The sequence below is a fragment of the Glycine soja genome, chromosome 12 (assembly GCF_004193775.1).
Source record: "Glycine soja cultivar W05 chromosome 12, ASM419377v2, whole genome shotgun sequence".
NCBI lineage: Eukaryota > Viridiplantae > Streptophyta > Magnoliopsida > Fabales > Fabaceae > Glycine > Glycine soja.
In genome coordinates, this window is record NC_041013.1 from 38,031,659 (window position 1) to 38,050,093 (window position 18,435).

General features: G+C 31.8%; 1 protein-coding gene across 2 annotated transcripts; it reads left to right on the forward strand.

Moving 5' to 3' along the window:
- Positions 1–1,032: 1,032 nt before the first annotated feature.
- Positions 1,033–11,584, forward strand: LOC114380091 (dolichol kinase EVAN-like). 2 transcript variants are annotated; one of them, XR_003659650.1, is made up of 15 exons: positions 1,033–1,567; positions 1,649–1,761; positions 1,880–2,071; positions 2,372–2,476; positions 2,751–2,821; positions 2,917–2,997; positions 3,076–3,290; positions 3,964–4,153; positions 4,813–4,878; positions 5,353–5,441; positions 5,546–5,660; positions 8,270–8,384; positions 10,080–10,131; positions 10,219–10,319; positions 11,091–11,584. XR_003659650.1 is itself a non-coding variant. In XM_028339018.1 (14 exons), the coding sequence occupies exons 1-14, from the start codon at positions 1,332–1,334 to the stop codon at positions 11,202–11,204; spliced, it is 1,740 nt and encodes a 579-aa protein (XP_028194819.1). In that variant the 5' UTR covers positions 1,039–1,331; the 3' UTR covers positions 11,205–11,584. The 2 variants fall into 2 exon arrangements, 1 of the variants encoding a protein (XP_028194819.1); XM_028339018.1 differs by lacking the exon at positions 8,270–8,384 and having other exon boundaries at positions 1,039–1,567.
- Positions 11,585–18,435: the final 6,851 nt, after the last annotated feature.

Below are 18,435 nucleotides of genomic sequence, written 5' to 3' on the forward strand. Positions count from 1 at the left end.
TAGTGTTCTTTATATAGTAAAAATTTTAAGAGGACTTCAAACAAACTGGTTATAGATCTGAATTGGACTGAACTAATTTAACCTCTTATGTGTGTGATTTTTTTTATTTTCTATAACTTTCTAAATTTTATAATAATTTTGGGAGTAAAATTGATTTCAAAGACTCATCGTAATCATTTATGATTTCTAAAGATCTTTTGAATAAATTTTGATTAATTTAAAAAAGTGAATTTTTTAATAGGTATTAAAAACAATTTAATAAAGATTTTAAAAGAATCTATTCAACTTTTTCATTTTAGATTCTTGACTTGATCCAAGAGGAACATGACCTCTACAGGTCCCCCACTCCCTCTGCCCCGGGGTATAATTGTTACGTCGGGGTATAATTGTTACGTAGTGAGGGATGAGAAATCATTATTTTTTCTTGATTATTAAGTAGGGAAGGTTAATTCATAACTACCACCTAAGCTAAACACAAAGTGAATAACGAGTCATGTAAGAGCACCAAAGAGCCATCATTTGGGTTTGGGACACAGTTTCTGAGGACTGAGGAGTAAGTAAGAAGCTGCTCTTTAATACGATTATTTTTTGAGTTGCATATATCAAAGGCATCTATAGAGAAAGGACTTTTAATTTATTGAAAACATAAGTATTAAATAATTGTGTTTTTAATCCTTTTTTTTTTCATCAAGTAGTTTGGTTTTCTTGAATCAGTATATTAAGAATAACGTTAGAATTTTTCTTCTATAATTACTACACAATGAAGATAAAAGAAAATGATATCCTGTATGTTTTTACAACTATTTCATACCTTTTGTCATAAATGTCAAAAAATTCATATCTAGGAGAATGTGAGTTTAGTTTTCATTGATACGAAAATTTTGTCAATAAATAATATATAAATACCTTTAAAAATATTCTGAGTTTTGAAACATGTTTTCATCCTTATGAATTTTCGAGACCTAACTCATTTAATTCTTTCTGTATCATAAACAAGCAAAACTCAATTAGAAAAAATAAATTAGGACAAACCATTACGATTCATCGGTCACCCAAAGGCGAAAAGTCCAAAATCCCAATTCACAGCAACGCAGCATATTCTCAATTCTAAGTTCCGAATCGTAATCTATATGAACCAACAAAAAATTGCAACCTAACATTTGAAAATTAGTTGACCTTAAATTACGATTAATGAATTACTAATATCATATCATCGTTGATAATGTTTGAAAACCGCGTAAACTGACCGTGACGGTTGCGTTTGGAGGGAGAGATGAGAGAGGATTAGGAATTAGGAATCCGTGTGTTGCGTTGTTGTTCTGCTTCACTGCATGCGTGATCTGATCCTCTTCCCGCGTAAAACCCGATTCTGGTGGCGTCCTTCCATGACGACGTCGTTTCTGAACGGCGAGAGAGCGGTGGTGGTTTTCTTCATCTGCAGAATCCTCTACTCCCTCACTTTCTCTCTCCTCTCCCATGGCCTCGCTCTCTCTCTCCTCGCCCTCGCCTCCTTCTCCCTCGATATCTCCTTCGATTCTTCCAATTCCCCTTCTCTTTTCCGCACCAGGTACCCACCAATTCTCCAATTCCTCTCTCTCTCTCTCTCTCTCTCTCTCTTCGTTAATCGGTTAATTAAATTCCTTTTCAGGCCAGGTGCTTCTTCTGGAATTCTGCTCGGCGCTGTCACTCTCCCTTCTCTTCTTCTCTCCAAATTGGTCCAACTGTCGCGGGAATTCTCACTCGCTCAACTTCATCTTGAAGGTTTTCATTCTAATTCATTTTTGTTCTCGCTATGTTGTGATCGATGCCTGTTTTATTATTATTTATTTGGAGTTGCAATATGCAATTTCGTGATGTGTAAAATTTGAATTTATTATAGAGATTCAATATCTGACATTGCAATACTGGGCCACATCTGCCAGCGCCTGCAGCGTCGTTTTGTTCCTCGCCTTCGCTCGACGACGCCGTGCCCCTTCATCCCCTTCTCATTGGGGTGTGAGGTTTAGCTTATGCTCCATTTTCTTTCAAGCTCTAGTTTCTGTTGCTGCCCTTGCTACCACATCTCAAATTGGTATGTGTTTCTTGGGAGGATTTTTGAACTGTGAAATAAGCATTCCTGTTATACTATTATTATATAGGTTCATTGTACTCCTCTAAAGTGAGCAACGCTCACTTTAGAGAGTAAAGCAATTTTAGTTGTTGATGAGAAAATCAATGGTTGATAAATGTGTTGGAAACTTGGAATATTAACCCATAATTTTCTTGTTAATGACTGAGGATACCTACTTTATCATTTCACTTTAGAGGAGCCAAATCAATATAGGTTTTGAATGCACCTTCTGCTTAAATTTCATTGCCTCTTCCTTCGCAGGGTTGCACCCAGCACTGAAGCTAATGTGGGCCCTTTGTCATGGATTGGCATCTGTGAAACTAATTCAGCATTTCCTCAGAACTTTTCCCTCATGTGCTTCCATTGGTATTGCTATTTTATACTTGTGGTCTTAGTCACCTATTCTTCTTGGTGTTTGGGATTTACTTTTGTCACAACTGATATGGGATTAAAAGTTTCATAAAAAAGAGGAAGAAATGCTTGGAATTGATCTGTTTTTATAGTTCATGGATTCCTTCACTTAACTATGGAAGATGAATGCACTTTCTATTTTGCCAAATCTGATCATCTTGACCTGTCATATCAATTGAAATTGGTTCATCTGCTCTTTTAATAATCCTATTTTTGCCTCTGATACCAGGCGAAACATTTTTGGTGACTTCCGGTATTGTTCTCTATTTTGGTGACATGTTGTTGCTTACTATTAAAAAGGTTAGGGCTTCTTAACATGATATTGTTCCCAGATGACCTAACCTACGTATATGTATGTATGTGCATAATAATTGGTGATTACACTGTTTGAACAGCTACATGGACTATTGATGTCATCAGAGTTAGTTACTGCAGAATATGAAATAAGTAGAAGTGAGATCAGCATTATAATTCAGGTATTTGTCCATAAGTTACAAATTTATTATTAATGGTATAGCTAGATCAATTAAAGTTGTCTACTTCTATTATTGTAGGGGCTTGTGCTTGGTCTTCTGCTATATCCAATAGCTTTGAAATACATTCTCCAAATATGGGAGTGGTTTATAAGTACAGCTTCTGCTGAAGCAAGAAGATACTGTGAGATTGGGAGATCTCTTATGTTTGTTGCTTCCCTTGGAATTGTCCTGATTTTGATTGTACCATCATGGATGCAGTTCGTGCATGAGTTTCGAATGCATCCTTTTTTCTGGTATCTCATCAATATCTGATATAGGTGGATTATTTTGTTTGCTGCCTGCTACTGATGTTTTCAGATGTGATCTGATATAACATGGAAGTGATAAAAATAGGACACTTGGAAAGTAGTTTTGTTAATGCTATAAATTGAGTGGGATATAGTTTGTTATGCTGGCTGCTGTGATGCATGCTTACCTGTTAGGTGATAAGGCAATCTAAGCTGCTAATTCCACTAGAAACTGTGGAATGAAGAATGTTGTGATAGTATTTGATTCCACTGCATCCACACTCATTTGCAGAGTTAAGCTTAAGCACATATATTTCAACCTTATACTGACTATGGTTTTTATTTTTATATGAATGTGCTCATCTTAAAAAATCTGAATGCAATTCTCCAAAAAATTTGGTTTGATATAAAAGCAGCCTAAATTTATGCTCTCCTATATAATGAATCCACATCAGATTGTATGGAGAGAAATTAGTGATAGTGTAAATAAAATGAATCTAATTCAACTAGATTCCAGGCACTTCAGAAGTTGAGGCTTGTTAAAATACAATTATGACTATGGTGGTAGTTTCAGGTTCAAACAAATTATTTTGTGTCAAACAGCTGTTCTTCACTTTATTATGATACCTGCTATTTTGTTAGATTACTATATTTTCACTTTTGAAGCATTTCATTGCAGGGTGCTTTCCTTTGTTTTCTCGGAGCCATCCAAAAGACTGACTTTATGTATCTATTGGGTGTGTATAATTTGTGTTTCTGTTTTGCGATTCTATAACATCTCGAAGAACAGTAAGATTGAGAGAATTCTTTTGCGGAAATACTACCATCTGATGGCTGTCTCGATGTTTTTGCCTGCCCTTATCTTCCAGGTGAGTTGGGACTAAATGGTTGTATGGTCTCTATTCTACTATAGAAAAGGGATCTTTGCCACTTGGCATCCATTATCCATTTTCTGTTTACTACACTGGAAAAATGTACAAACATTCCGTAGACGTAGACTTTTACCTCGTATTAAAATAGCCATCCTTAACCTTCAAATCTGGATGAAAGGCCTTTACCTCTGTGAAACTTGTAATAGATCCTTCCATATCTAAGTTAAACAAAAGCTGCTCATTATATGACTTCTACTTATTGATCAATACAGATGATGGTCTCTAATTTTCCCACCTTATTTAAAAAAAAAAATCCTTATTTTAAGTTATTTTTTTTAAAGTTATTCAATACCTTCTTTTTTAAAATAAATAATAAATAAAAAGGAGTCAATTTTCTAAATTTCTTCTTCCAAGGATTTTTAATTTATTTTTTAAATAATTCTTTTACATATAGTATTTTAGTGTTATCATTTTAAGGTTGAGAATATGAAAGAAAAAAGAATGGTCATTCCATGATGCAGTTAAAAACATTTATCTTATTTTTTTTCTTTACACCTGTGCATTGTAGGGGCCACCACTAGTTTGGATACAAATTTTATGTTGTTCATTGATACTACTGTCTGTCTGATTTACTGCTGACTGTTCTATTCTTTTAGCCAAAATTTCTTGATCTAGCTTTTGGTGCGGCTTTGGCAATTTTCCTGACATTAGAAATTATTCGAGTAAGTATCTTGATATACATTCAAGTATTCAACTGAGCACTAGGAGGGGTGATGTCATATTTTAAAATGGTTGCTGTGTGAGTGTGTGTTCATTGTTTATCGCCGATGTCAATAGTGCAGAAGGAATCAAAATTTGAATTCAGATACTTAAAATTTGAAGAACTGCTATGAAAGAACATCCCACCATTTAGATTTTTGAGAGTATTTATTTGGGTGGGTCCCGTGAGATGTATGTGCAATTGTCCCTGTTTTGATAACAGAAAAAAAGGGGAAAGGGGTAAGAATATGTAATTAGGATACATTCTGCAAGAAATTTTTTTCTTAAAATGTCATGAACATTAGTGTTTTGGATTTCATGAAAATTTGTTGCATCATTTATAAATTAGGACTAAATGTGACATAAGAATTGCAACAAAAGATAGATAGACATTTCTTGATTGCTTTTATATTAACATTGTTTGACAATTGACCTAGGTATGGAGAATCTGGCCTTTGGGACACCCAATAAATCAATTTATGAATGCATTCACCGACCACCGTGACTCTGATCTTCTCATTGTCAGGTATCAACCCCTTTTCCATTATAACTCAAATTGTAGAACATGCTGTTTATGATGCATAAGAGCTATATTTAATTCCCTTTTGTGATTATATCTTCTTTGTGCAGCCATTTCTCACTCTTACTGGGATGTGCGCTTCCTATTTGGATGTCTACTGGGTACAATGATCGACCTCTTGCTCCTTTTGCGGGAATATTGAGTCTAGGAATTGGAGACACAATGGTAAGTTTTTATTTTTTATTTTTTTGGTGTGTATCATATGAACTTCCTGGCCGTTGCAAGTAATTAACATGAACTCCTAAATTAAAAAAATTCTCAAAAGGTGAATTGTATCTTCTATTAAAATGGGAAAAAAGTGAATTTGTGTCGTAGTGCATAAGATCAAATATGGTTCATACATGTAGCTGTTTTAGACTAGTCAACTATGTTTATAGTAACCATAAGTGCAAGAACCTGAATCAACCTGGAAATTTGATACTGAAAGTCTGATAAATTTTTAAACAAGTTTTTACTCGTCTTGTTTTAGCCAGTCATGATGATTTTTCATAAAAAACTAATTATGATTTTTAATGAGAAATTTGAATACTTTAATAGTTGTATATAGTTCTGTCAAAATAAAAATTTTATACAGTTTTACATGTATATGTAGACTGATTAATTTCCAGCAAGGCTGTCTGAAGGATGATGGTTTTGTGGATACCATTTTATGTTATAGACATAGGCATGACACCCGCGCGGGGCGGGGGCGAGGGAGGGGGCGAGGAGTACTCCTCGCTCCCCGTCCCCGAACCTTACCCTGCTCCCCGTGATGGGGTATCGACAATAATAAATTTAAGGTTTAATTCTAAGTTTAAAACATGACTAAAAATACTAAAATAAATCAATAATAATATTAATAAAATCACACAAGCATAAAAGCATCCAAGAAATATCCAACTACACATTAATGTTACAGTATTACACAATAAAAATAATAAAACTAGCATAACATTAAGTCTTCATACAATAAATTAACATCATCATACTGAATTAAGTCTGCATACTTCCATCCAACTGCAATGAAACATCTTCAACATCAAATCTACACAATAAAACATGTAAATATGTGTTTAGAAAATATAAAAAAGTCTTGAATTAATATAATAAAATTTTCATACCATTGGCGTTGTTGTGTCTACATCGTCAACTATTGAGCAAAATTTCATCTTTGATTTTAAGTAACCTAATGACACAATTATACAATCATTAAAATAAATTAATTGCTTAAAAGAAAAATTTACAAGTAAAATTAAATTTATTACCTTTAATCTCATTACGCAACCAATCTTGAGAGCACATCAATGCCTCAACAGTGTCTTCATTTAATTTGTTACGATGTGGAGTCAGAACTGTCCACCAAGTCTAATTGCTGACTCTGAAGCAACTGTTGAGATTGGAATAGCTAGAAAGTCTTTAGCAATCCTTTGCAAGGTAGGATACTTGACTCCAATGTTTTTCCAATATCCCAAAATGTCAAAGTTACTAATATTTGATTGATTAAACAATACAGACTCCTCCAAGTATAAACCCAATTCAGATTTAACACAATTAACAGAAGAAGTTTCTTGAACATATTTTAAAAAGTCAGAACTCCAATCAACCTTTTCACCATTATTATACAAACCAGGCACTATTGAAGATGAAGTGGAAATAGAAGTAGTCCTCTTTTCCCTAGATTGATATTCAGAAACCTAATCTTCTAATAATTTTATCACCTTATTCAATTGATTTGTGCTTTCACTTTCATACATGAGGAAAAAAATAATTTAGCAACTTCATTTTCAACCTAGGGTCCAAAATAACCCCTATTGTCATCACCCCATTGATCATGCTCCAATACTTCTCAAACTTAGGAATCATACTGTCAGCCATACCTTGAATGGTGCTATTAGAAGAAAAAATCCATTCATTCAAAGCCAATCGAATTTCACACACTTTTGGAAAATAAACATTTGAAGTTGGATATTGTGTACCCGAAAATAACTCAGTAACTTTATAAAAGATTTCCAACTTCTCACAAATTTCAGTTGCCATTTTCCAATCATCATCACTTGGCAATGACTTATATTGAGGCTCTTGTTGAGTCAAATGCTTGAATTTCATCTAGTTCTACAATCCATCCTAAGTTTCTTTGAATAAGGAATTTCCAATTGTTCACTAGCCTCAATAAATTTTTCTTCCCTCTTAGGTGTTCCAACCCAAAAGGAAACACTATCCCTAATCTTCTCAATCGAGTTTAAAATATGGGCACAACATCGCATATGGAAGTAAGTCCCTCCCAAAATAAATGAACTACGTCCAAACTTGCTAAGAATTTTAGGAATCATGCATCCTTAGTACTACAATTATCAACAATTATTGTAGATACCTTTATCTAGATTCCATTCAAAATAATGTTCAATTATAATCTCTACAAGAACTTCAGCAGTATGCAGTGCAGAAACATACATAAACCTAAAATAAAATAATTATTCATCTTAAAACCAAGTTCTATGAATACATGTTACTATAACTACACATATTACCAATTATATAAAATTAAAATCATAAAACTTTCAAGTGAATGATTATTTACCTCATAAGCCGACTTTGTAAATTCCAATTGTTATCAATGAAATGGGCTGTAATAGTCATATAGCCTTTGTTTTGATTCGATGCAGTCCACATGTCCGTTGTTATAGCTATGCGACTTGAATTTTTTTGAATTAATTTCATAGTTTTGGCCCTTTCACTCTCATAGAACTTTAGTATATCCAGCTTCAATGTATAATGGGATATTACTTTGAACAAAGGTTGGACAGCATTACAAAACCTTCAAAACCCAATGTGATCAACCATATAGCATGAGAGTGTTCATGCAATGCAATCATCTTTGTCAATTCCATCCTAGCAGCATCTTGATTAAAGGTATAGTTTCCAATTAAAATAGATTCGTCTCTATCTCCTAGATGGTGATTGTTGAAGAGTTTTTAGTATTGATTGCTTTGGACCGCTCACTGTTCGAAGCTTACAAGTTCTAATGTGGTCGTGCAAACGCTTCGTACCTGATCTTGTATCACCACCAAGTTTCTTTTCACAATATTTACATATAGCTTTCCATTTTTCCTCTATTTTCTTTCTTTTGAAGTGGGTCCAAGCAGCGGAAGTTCATCTTCTTTTATTTGGACTTCTTTCAACATCTTCAACTTCTTCTATATTTGGAGAATTTTTTGCTTCTTCCACCAGATTGCTTTGTGCGTCATTAGCAACTTGTGTTTCTAATGGAGCAATACTATTAACTGATGGATCAATAGGCGTACCCATCTTTTGTACAACAAACAAATAACAAAATTTACAAGTATGAGTCATGTAAAATTGTAAATGCACAAATCTGACTCTTATTGCTAGATTACAAATTTTAAACTCAATGAATCAGCCAAACCAAAACATCACAATAAGCTAGCAGCATAACAAAGAATTGAAAATACAACAAAAATAAATAAATAAAACAAAGGAAGAACAACGCACAACAGAGGAAGAACAATTCGAAGTTGCGAAATCCAGAAATGCACGGTGCGACTCGAAGAAGAAAAAGGTGCAACGAAGGCTTCCATGAGCTCACGGTTAAAACGAACAGTGAAGAAGGAACGATGAAACGAACTGTGAAGAAAAAACGGTGAAACAAACGGTGAAGAAGTGAAAAGGGTGAAGACAGTGTGAAAAGTGAAGAAAGAACAAAGGTGAAGAAGGAAGATACTAAGAAAATACTACTTATATATATAATAATTTTATTTTGTATTTTTTTACTAGGAAAATACTATATTAATCCTTATATTTATGTTATACATATTATAAGTTGAGTTATGAGGGTATATAAGTAAAATTTTATATACGCGGGGATACAGGGACCCTGCGGGGCGGGGAGCATAGTCTCCGTTTACTTCCCCAAATTAGCTGCGGCGGGTTTCATCCCCATCCCCGTCCTCGTGGGAAATTTTTCCCCGATCGTCGGGTCCCGAATGGAGCAGTCCGCGTGAGGATCCCCGAGTTGCGGGAAGAATTGTCATGCCTATATAGACATGCCAGACCGAAGAAAATCATTAAAAAATGTTTTTCTTTCTATATATTTATTTTTACAGAAATACAAAAGGAAATTATTCTGTTAATGGTGGGTTTTCTTTGTAGTTTGTAGGTTTTTAAATCCATTTCTATATATTAAATTTGAATTCTCGTTCTTGAATCTCACAAAGTTAAATTATATATTCTTTCTCACAATGCCACGTGTCTTCCTTATATAATATTTTAACATTTTCTCAGCTTTCATATTAAATCAAAATCAAATCGACCTTAATTACCATTTAAGTAATTATTCAAAGAATATGATTAATTTCTTTAATCAAGACCTAAATTTCTTCAATCAATAATTAAACAAAATGGAATAATTGTAAATGATGATTAAATTAATTTTCTATCAATTAGATTAATTTTTTTTTAAAAAAAAATCAAAATTAAAAAGCTTTGAACATTTTTTGGATTTTAATTGAATGCTTTATATTTTACAAGAGTACCCATGGAATGAACGGAATACTAGTTTATAGTAATTGATTCTCTAATTTTGTTTAGGCATCAATGGTTGGACACAAGTATGGTGTTCTGAGGTGGAGTAAAACAGGCAGTAAGTATTTTCGTTGTTAATGATTTCTATCGGAGTCTTCCTTTGTGAGATGTGAATGTGACAATATGTAGCTTTCTCACTTGCCAGAGAAAACTGTTGAAGGTACTGCAGCTGGTATAACTTCTGTATTGGCTGCTTGTTCTTTACTCCTTCCACTCTTAGCATCGACTGGATACATTCTCACTCAGGTGATTCTCTCTCTCTCTCTCTGTGTATTATTAGGGGTGCAGGGTGGGTTTCGTTAATTGTGGATGTAAGTCAACTTAATAGTAATAAAATTGATGACCTTTAAGTGTTTTAGAAACGAACTTGATTTACCTGCATAACTGATCTCCAGAAACCATCTGCCTCACGGGTTTTTTTCATGATATCTCGGTTCAGTACTTCCGGAATTGTGTCGCTCTTAGCATAGACGAGGTGTCCCACTATCATTCTTGTTTCACATGACCCTTTGTTCATATAAGCACCAAAGCTTTACATAGTACTATTTTTGCCACGGGCCTCTGACAATTTCTTGGGTGAATGAGTTAGGAGCCTTGTGGCCAAGCATTCTCCTGGATTCATGCATATAATCCAAGTTCAGCATGTGAAGTTAGGTCAGAATTCAGATTACCACGTATAGTATGGCTTAAAGGGAGTACTGGTTCTCCTTTTGGCCAACCCTATTTTCTCACCCACGTACAAGTAGCCCCACTTTAAGGGACCGCTATCCTCTTCATTTCAATTTCTCGTAGATCCCCCCTTCCTCAAAAGGGAGGGAAAGGAATAGAAAGCTACAACTATACTATAGTTTCGTCTTTTATTGCCTCGCTTAATAGGAAAAAAGTACACGAAATTGCCATTTATCATTCAGAAAATGAGATGAATAAAGCTAAGCGATGGAAATCTGCTATTCTATAATATTAGTTCTTTTGGGTTATTGAGTTTTTCATGATGTATTTGTTACCAACTTTTTGCAGCATTGGTTCTCTCTTCTTCTAGCTGTGACTGTAAGTGGTTTGTTGGAGGCTTACACAACACAACTTGACAATGCATTTATACCACTTTTTTTCTATAGTCTTCTCTGTTTGTAGACACAGCTTAGTTAATCTTGGACGAGCGACGAGGCTCTGCAAATATATGTTGTCTCTGGGCACATTGTTTATGCAGAGGTCAGATAACTATTAACCAATGCAATTGTACTTTACCAGTTTAGGGTTGTGGTATACATAGTAGATAGTAGTTAGGATTGTATCTATACAGAAATGATAGATATACGAGTGTTCATTTAAAGGGTTTATACCCAACACGCATAACACAATGTATGCAGAGTGACAGTTTCCCATTTTTGTTGGAACCTATGTGAGGCCATGACAAGAGGAGAGTTGTTGAACATCTAGTGGACAATGGTAAAGAAATTGTTAATATCTCATTTTTCATTCGTATATACATACTGTTTTATTAGTTTTGCATTGAGTCAATTCTTTGTACAGTACACGTGTTCTAATATAAGACATGTTATTGGGATTAATCTAAACATATATTTTAATTATTTTAAACGCTTCAAAATTGATTTTACTTATTTCAACACAATCTGGCCGTATTTTTTTGCGGTCATGTTGCACGTTGTGGTGGAGCCACGCATGTGGCTTTCGTTTGCGAGAGGCACAGTAAAAAACTGTTGAAGCTTGAAAATGTTGCGTGACGCCTGTATGATGTTTATTTTTTATTTATAGGAATTGAATTCCTTTATCCCGGTCTGAAATTTATTGATTTTACATTCTTATTTTCTTCTTATAAATGCTTTTTGAAAGGTTTATCTAAACATGGTCTTAGAAGAGTTGTGCCTCTAATCTCATTGCAATAATAAAGAATTTTATTTTACGTACAATTCACTTAAAAAAAATACCAAAGCAGCTAAACCCGCCTGACTATATTCTTCAGTTTGCACAAAATTTTCTTATAAAGGTATCCTACTGTTAAAGTGGCCTGCAAACATAAGCTTGGCTATAACGCTGCAACTAAACATTATCACTTTGTGATCTTCAACTTTTGAAAAGAACACTCATGTAACCATAACAATAACATCTTCCACTAGTTGTCTTGTAATGCACCTTAAGTAGGAGAATAGTAAGTTTTCAAGTTTCAACTATTTTGCCTTAATATGTGGCGTGACTAATTACTAGCTTCTCATCAACTGGGAGTCCCATCTAAATTGCATTATCTTAAAGAGTGATAATGCATTCTAGGTGGCTTATGGTATGCACGTGCCTTAGGTCTTCATCTATCTATCAAGATCAAAGTGTCACTCAACTTAGAAGAATGTTAGTTGAATAACTCCGAAAAGACTTGCCTACGCCAAATGCGAAATGATATGACGAGGATGCGTCGTACCCCTACCCGAATATGTTGCGTTTTTTCTTTCTTTCTTTTGATCGATGTACGATTATCATCACCATTACACATATGTTCTAACACTGTACTTTTGCAAGTATAGCAACAATATATTTGGTGCAGGTGTAGTGATATATGGTTGTGTTGATGATGATGCAAAAATATATGTAATTCTTGCAAAATAATAAAAATTCATTTGTCACAAATTATTTTGATTACATCTAGCATATTGAAATACATTACAGAATTATTTATGTGTAAATATTAAATTTTAATTTTGTAAAATTTAAAATTACACTATAAATATCATTAACAATAAATAATATCCAAACAAATTATTAAACTAAATAAAATAATTTTTTGATAATTAACATTGCAATTAATATAATTCTTTGGCACCAACTCTAATTAATATTGTATAGATTATTAAGTTAAAAAAAATCCTTACCAAATTCTATATGTATCATATAATGATTTTTTTTACACTAGAACTTTCTTAATAACTAACATGCAAACTATTAATTACTCTTTAAATACTTCTAAAAGTGATTAAACAATACAAATTAATCAATTGAAAAATATTTTGTGCTACTACAAAAGTACAACTGATTTTAAAATTTATTTAGAGGGGTATATCGTCATTAGATTTTAACTGCACTACGGAACGACTTTGATCTGCTGTCTTGATTAGTTTGTCTTTTATGTTTTTATTTTCATACTGTACCAAAAGAAAATATCATTAGATTTTATTTACAAAAAGAAACAAATTGCACACAACTAACTAGCCATTAATTTATTCCTGTTAAAAATAACCTGGTTGATAGAATGGTGGGCATCTGTGGAATTAATATTCGGGATGATCGACAAGGGTGGTTGTTGTGAATATGACATTTTGTTGTCTGAGCTTCTTAATTAAGCGCGTTAAGGTTGGTCTTTCAATGACCTAAGGTTAATTATGGTCATAGGTAGGAAGATTGAGGGAATGAAACTCCCCGAACATTTATGATTGAGATTAGTCTTTCAATCGAAAAATAACCTAAATTGTCAAGAAAGAAAATAAAAGTTGGCAATCTCATGTTTAATGCTTCTTTTGTTAGTTCTCTTCTCATCACATGCATCCTTCTCGTACCATAATTCTGACATTGTTACTCCTCTAGTTCGTGATTGGGTGCTCTTCATCAACCATGTAGTTTTTTTTGTTTTTGTTTTTTTTTTTTTTTTATCATCAGGTACTTCGTGCTTCTCATGCTTAATTTCCATGGCTTATATTCTCCGTGTTGCGTGGATTTTTTACGTTGGCTGTCTTTTTTTTTTTTTTTATAACTTTTTTGTCTTTTTCTTTTCTTGTATTCTAACACCCCTCCGACTTCACTTCATGTGTATAATTATGAGCTTTCCTATAATTAACTTCACTGGTGATGACTTCGTTTAAACCAAACAAAAAAAGTAAAATAATTAACCACTCTCTAAGAAGAATAGGTTATTACTTAATTAGAAATAAAAAATCATCAAAATTATTATTAATTTTTTAAATAATATTATTTATTAGTAGCTTTTAATATTGTTAGCAAAGTGACATGTAAATAGAAGATTCTCGTGTTTACTAAAACAGAATAAAAATATTTTTCAAACATAGGAGATAACTAGGAATATTAATTTGTGAATAGATAAGAATAAAACTTTGCCACTTTGGTTTAGTTTTTAATAATATTTTTAATTAGAATATGTATTTTCCATTACTAAGCATTTTAAATGATATAAATTAACTTTAAAATCCTAAAACACTTTTCATTGGCATTTTAAACGTTTTCAGTTTTTAATTTAGCATAATAGTTAAGTCACTTTCGCCTAATTAATAAAAAGCCTTCTTTTATATTTTTAAAAATACAAGAAAATGTATTTGAAAGTGATATGACTTCTTCCAAACAAACTACTGTCGAAATATATTTATATAATTACAATATGATTTTTGTGAGGGAAAAAATATACTACAAAACGAAACAAATTGATAAGATTAACGAAATTGTAAATTTTTTTAAGAGTTATAGCAAATCAAGGGGTTATTACACTTACAAAGTAAATTTTAACAATTTAAAAAATGAATGGAATAGTTTTAGTTTTTTAATTTAATATTGGGAGGTTAAAGTCATTATATAGAGAGAGAAATTATAAGGAACTTTTCAACCTTGATGGTTCTTTATAACATAGTAATTGCTCAGATATTAACAAATTATATTTATTTTTAGAAATGAAAGTTTTCAATAAATTATACAAATAGAAATAAAACATTAATTATACAAGAAGATTTAATTCTTTTTTAAAAGTTAGTGTGTTATTAATAAAATAATATATACCAATAGTTTTATGTAATAATTATTACTTTAATTAAAATAAAGAAACAAATATATTAATGTTATTATCAATTAAAAGAATAATATCGCTTTCCAAAATGTTCAAAAAAAGATATAATAATTTTATTCAATTGTTTTTAAAAAAGAATTCTTCTTGAAATTCATTTGAGTCTAGATAAACGTTACCCAGGAAATGATTGTTATATCTAGTTATTTTCATGGAGCAGTTAACAACGTGAATACAATTAAAGCCAGCTAGTTTCGAGTCTATAATTCTTGACAGGTGTAGCAAAACAAAGGAAAATATCAATCACTCAGCTAGAGTTGTATAATAGTTAATCCAATGCTTCAGCATGACATCATTGAAAAAACAAAAAACTTTTTTGTGTTGTTTCTTGATGTATATCTTGAGTGAAAGGGACTAATTAGGTCTCAATTGCTTAACATGGGGTACACTTGTACGCCAATGTGAGCATTCAAAAGTATCAAAGAAACAAAAAAATATTAGTTTATGGGGCCATGTCCAAGTGATAGATAGCAATACGATGGAAACGGGTTAACATATACCGTGAATGCCGTAAATCCGACCCAATTTAATTTTTAAAAAAGGGGTATATGTGGTTTAAGCCTAAGTATTCAAATGTCTGTTTTTAATTTTTTGATTTGTTTTTCAATTTTGTGGAATGTGTCAAGTATAGTTTTTGTTTAACACAAAAAATTATCTCCTTGTAAATTGTAATGATGGTCTCTTGCAAATTCTTTGTAGTTAAGTTTGTGTGTGGTGTGTCCTGAGGTATTAGTTTTCTTAGGTTTTACTTGGCAATTTGAGAATCTAAAGTCATGCATGAGCCATGAAATATAATCTAAGTTATTTTACATATTGGTGGAAAGTATTTACTTGTTGGGCTGATAACTAATTTCTACTGAGAATTATACTAATCACCTTTAATTAGTGAGGTCTCTCATTTCCATAATGTTTTTTTGCATCCAACTTAAGATCTTTTTTAATAGATCCGAATTTCATATCACTTAAATTAACCATGTGTTGGTATCTATATATTTGATTTGTTGATGACTACCCTACAAATTAGAGTGTTACTAACATTTTTTGGATCATTTCATTTTAACAAATTATATATAAATATAATAACAAAATAGCTGTACGCACAGACGATGATCAAGCATTCGTAATAACTAAAGTAAATGACAGTGTTAGCCCATATCATTAACATGACATAATCTAAAAATTCGGTGTCTGAATATTCCACAGGTTTTATGAATCAGTAAACGGTCATAGCCTTATTATGTTCTTATACTTTCTAGCCACAACAATCACAATTGTACCTTCAGCCATACGATTTAATTCAAAGTGATGTCGCGAGCACTTCTTCATTTTTGGTCCGCATATCATCGGTACCAAAATTTTGTCCGGTGCTATATTTAATTTTAATGTACCACGAGAGAAAACATATTATCACAGAAAAATAATTAAATTTAGACTTGCATAATCATATATGAAAAATTAAAATTTAATTATATAACTTTTTAAGTGATCTTATAACATTAAATTTTGACTGTTTAGTTATACAGTTCAAATTTAATATATATGATCCACATAAGACTCATCCTCCAATAGCCAACAGTGGTTGCTTGCTGGGGATAACAATGGATAGGATTTTATAGTAATTGTTTCCAAACTGTATTTAAAAATAATATTCATACCCAACTCATTCGTGCCCAATTAGCAATTTTAATTCCCATCTTATATATGTTGAATATCTATATATTCATACACATGTAGTTTACTTATATATAAGATTAATAATAATAAATCAATAAAAAAATAATTAAAATAATTATTATAATTATAGTAAAATTTTATTTTTAATTTATTCAAACATAACATTAAAAACACATATAATATTAAAAACAAATAAACATAACATTAATTCATTCAAACTTAAATCATAAATAAATAAAAATTACAAAAAGAATCATCTAACATGACAATTGTTAAAATTAATGTTCTAATCGTTTAACAAAATTTTAATTAAAAGTTTAAGATTTTTTACTCTAATGAGAATATTGATAGATATTAGAAATTGAAGACTTAGAGTATTAGTCATGAAAAATATAATTATTTTTCATAAAAAATTATATATGATACTTGTGAGATGAAACCAATTGAGTATTATAATATTTGTACCGCCCTCATATTTGTGCAAAAAAAAAAATTCATAGAAAATTATATGATATGTGTGGGATGGGATGAGTTGGGTATTATAGTATTTGTGTACCCACACTCATAGTTGTGTAATTTTATGGGTATATACCGGCTTCGTACCAACTACAATATTATAGATAATTAACCGTTTTGCTTGGGGATATGGGATATTTTTACGAATATCTATATGTGCAGGATATTATATACTTTATCATCCTTATATTTGGCCCGTGTTCCATAAATTAGTAGTGTGTTGCTTGCATCGATCTTTGGTAGCGAAGTGGCTTTTTTAACAATTATACACAAATATAACAAAATAACCTGTGTATAGCTAGCCGATGGTATCATTTGTCATTAGTAATAATTGAAGTAAACGACAATGTTAACCTGCATAATTAATTAATTAACGCAACAGAGTAATGCAGTATGATTTGCTAAATCTAAAAGTTCTGGTCCGAGTCTTCCTTCTACTACGGTTTTTGATGAAACTGTAATAAGTCGTGTTTTCTTGGCATTATTTAAAAATATATATTTCCATATGTAGTTAAAATTTTCTAGCCATAAGATTCAAAATTGTACCTTCTAGACTTTCAAATCTGTACCCTGCAGTTCTTCTTTGGTCCGCATATATATAATCGGGGTACGAAAAATTTGGCCTCTCTTCTATATTTTAGTGTACCACGATTAAGACAAATAGGCATCAAATTCAAATTAAGAATCTGTTTGAAAGCCTTTAAAATTATAATATATTATAATGAGATGAGTTAATCTTGATTTTGGTCAAACTTTACATGTTTGGATTGTTTTCAAAATCACCTTGTAATCAATTATGATGCAAAAAAATATGAGAATAATTAAAGCAAGTAAAAATAACTTTTACTTCTACTAAAATTAATTCTATAAAATAAATTTTATTTAAAATTAATTTTGTCATCATCAATCTAAAGACACATTACGTTCAGATAATTTAAATAACTATTATATCATTCAATAACATGATATAAAATATGTTTTTTTCTATCGGTTTAACCATTGAATAAAATTTTCGTAATTATTATCAGAAAATTTAATAAAGCTAAAAAAGAATCTGTAATAACAGATAAAACGTGAAGATCGTCCGTTCTGACAACGAAGGTTGGAGTTAGGACGATGACTAACGTATCACAGCTGGATGCAATTCTTCTGATTTGGCAAAACATTTGCTTAAGAAAGAATGGTTTGTGCAATTTCTGTGGAAGCTTCCTATTGCTTGACGCATGCCATGCATATTATCTCGATCAAACTCTCAGTACAAAACTACAGAACTACAGATAACATGTGCACATGGAAATCGTACGTTGATGATATGATACATGA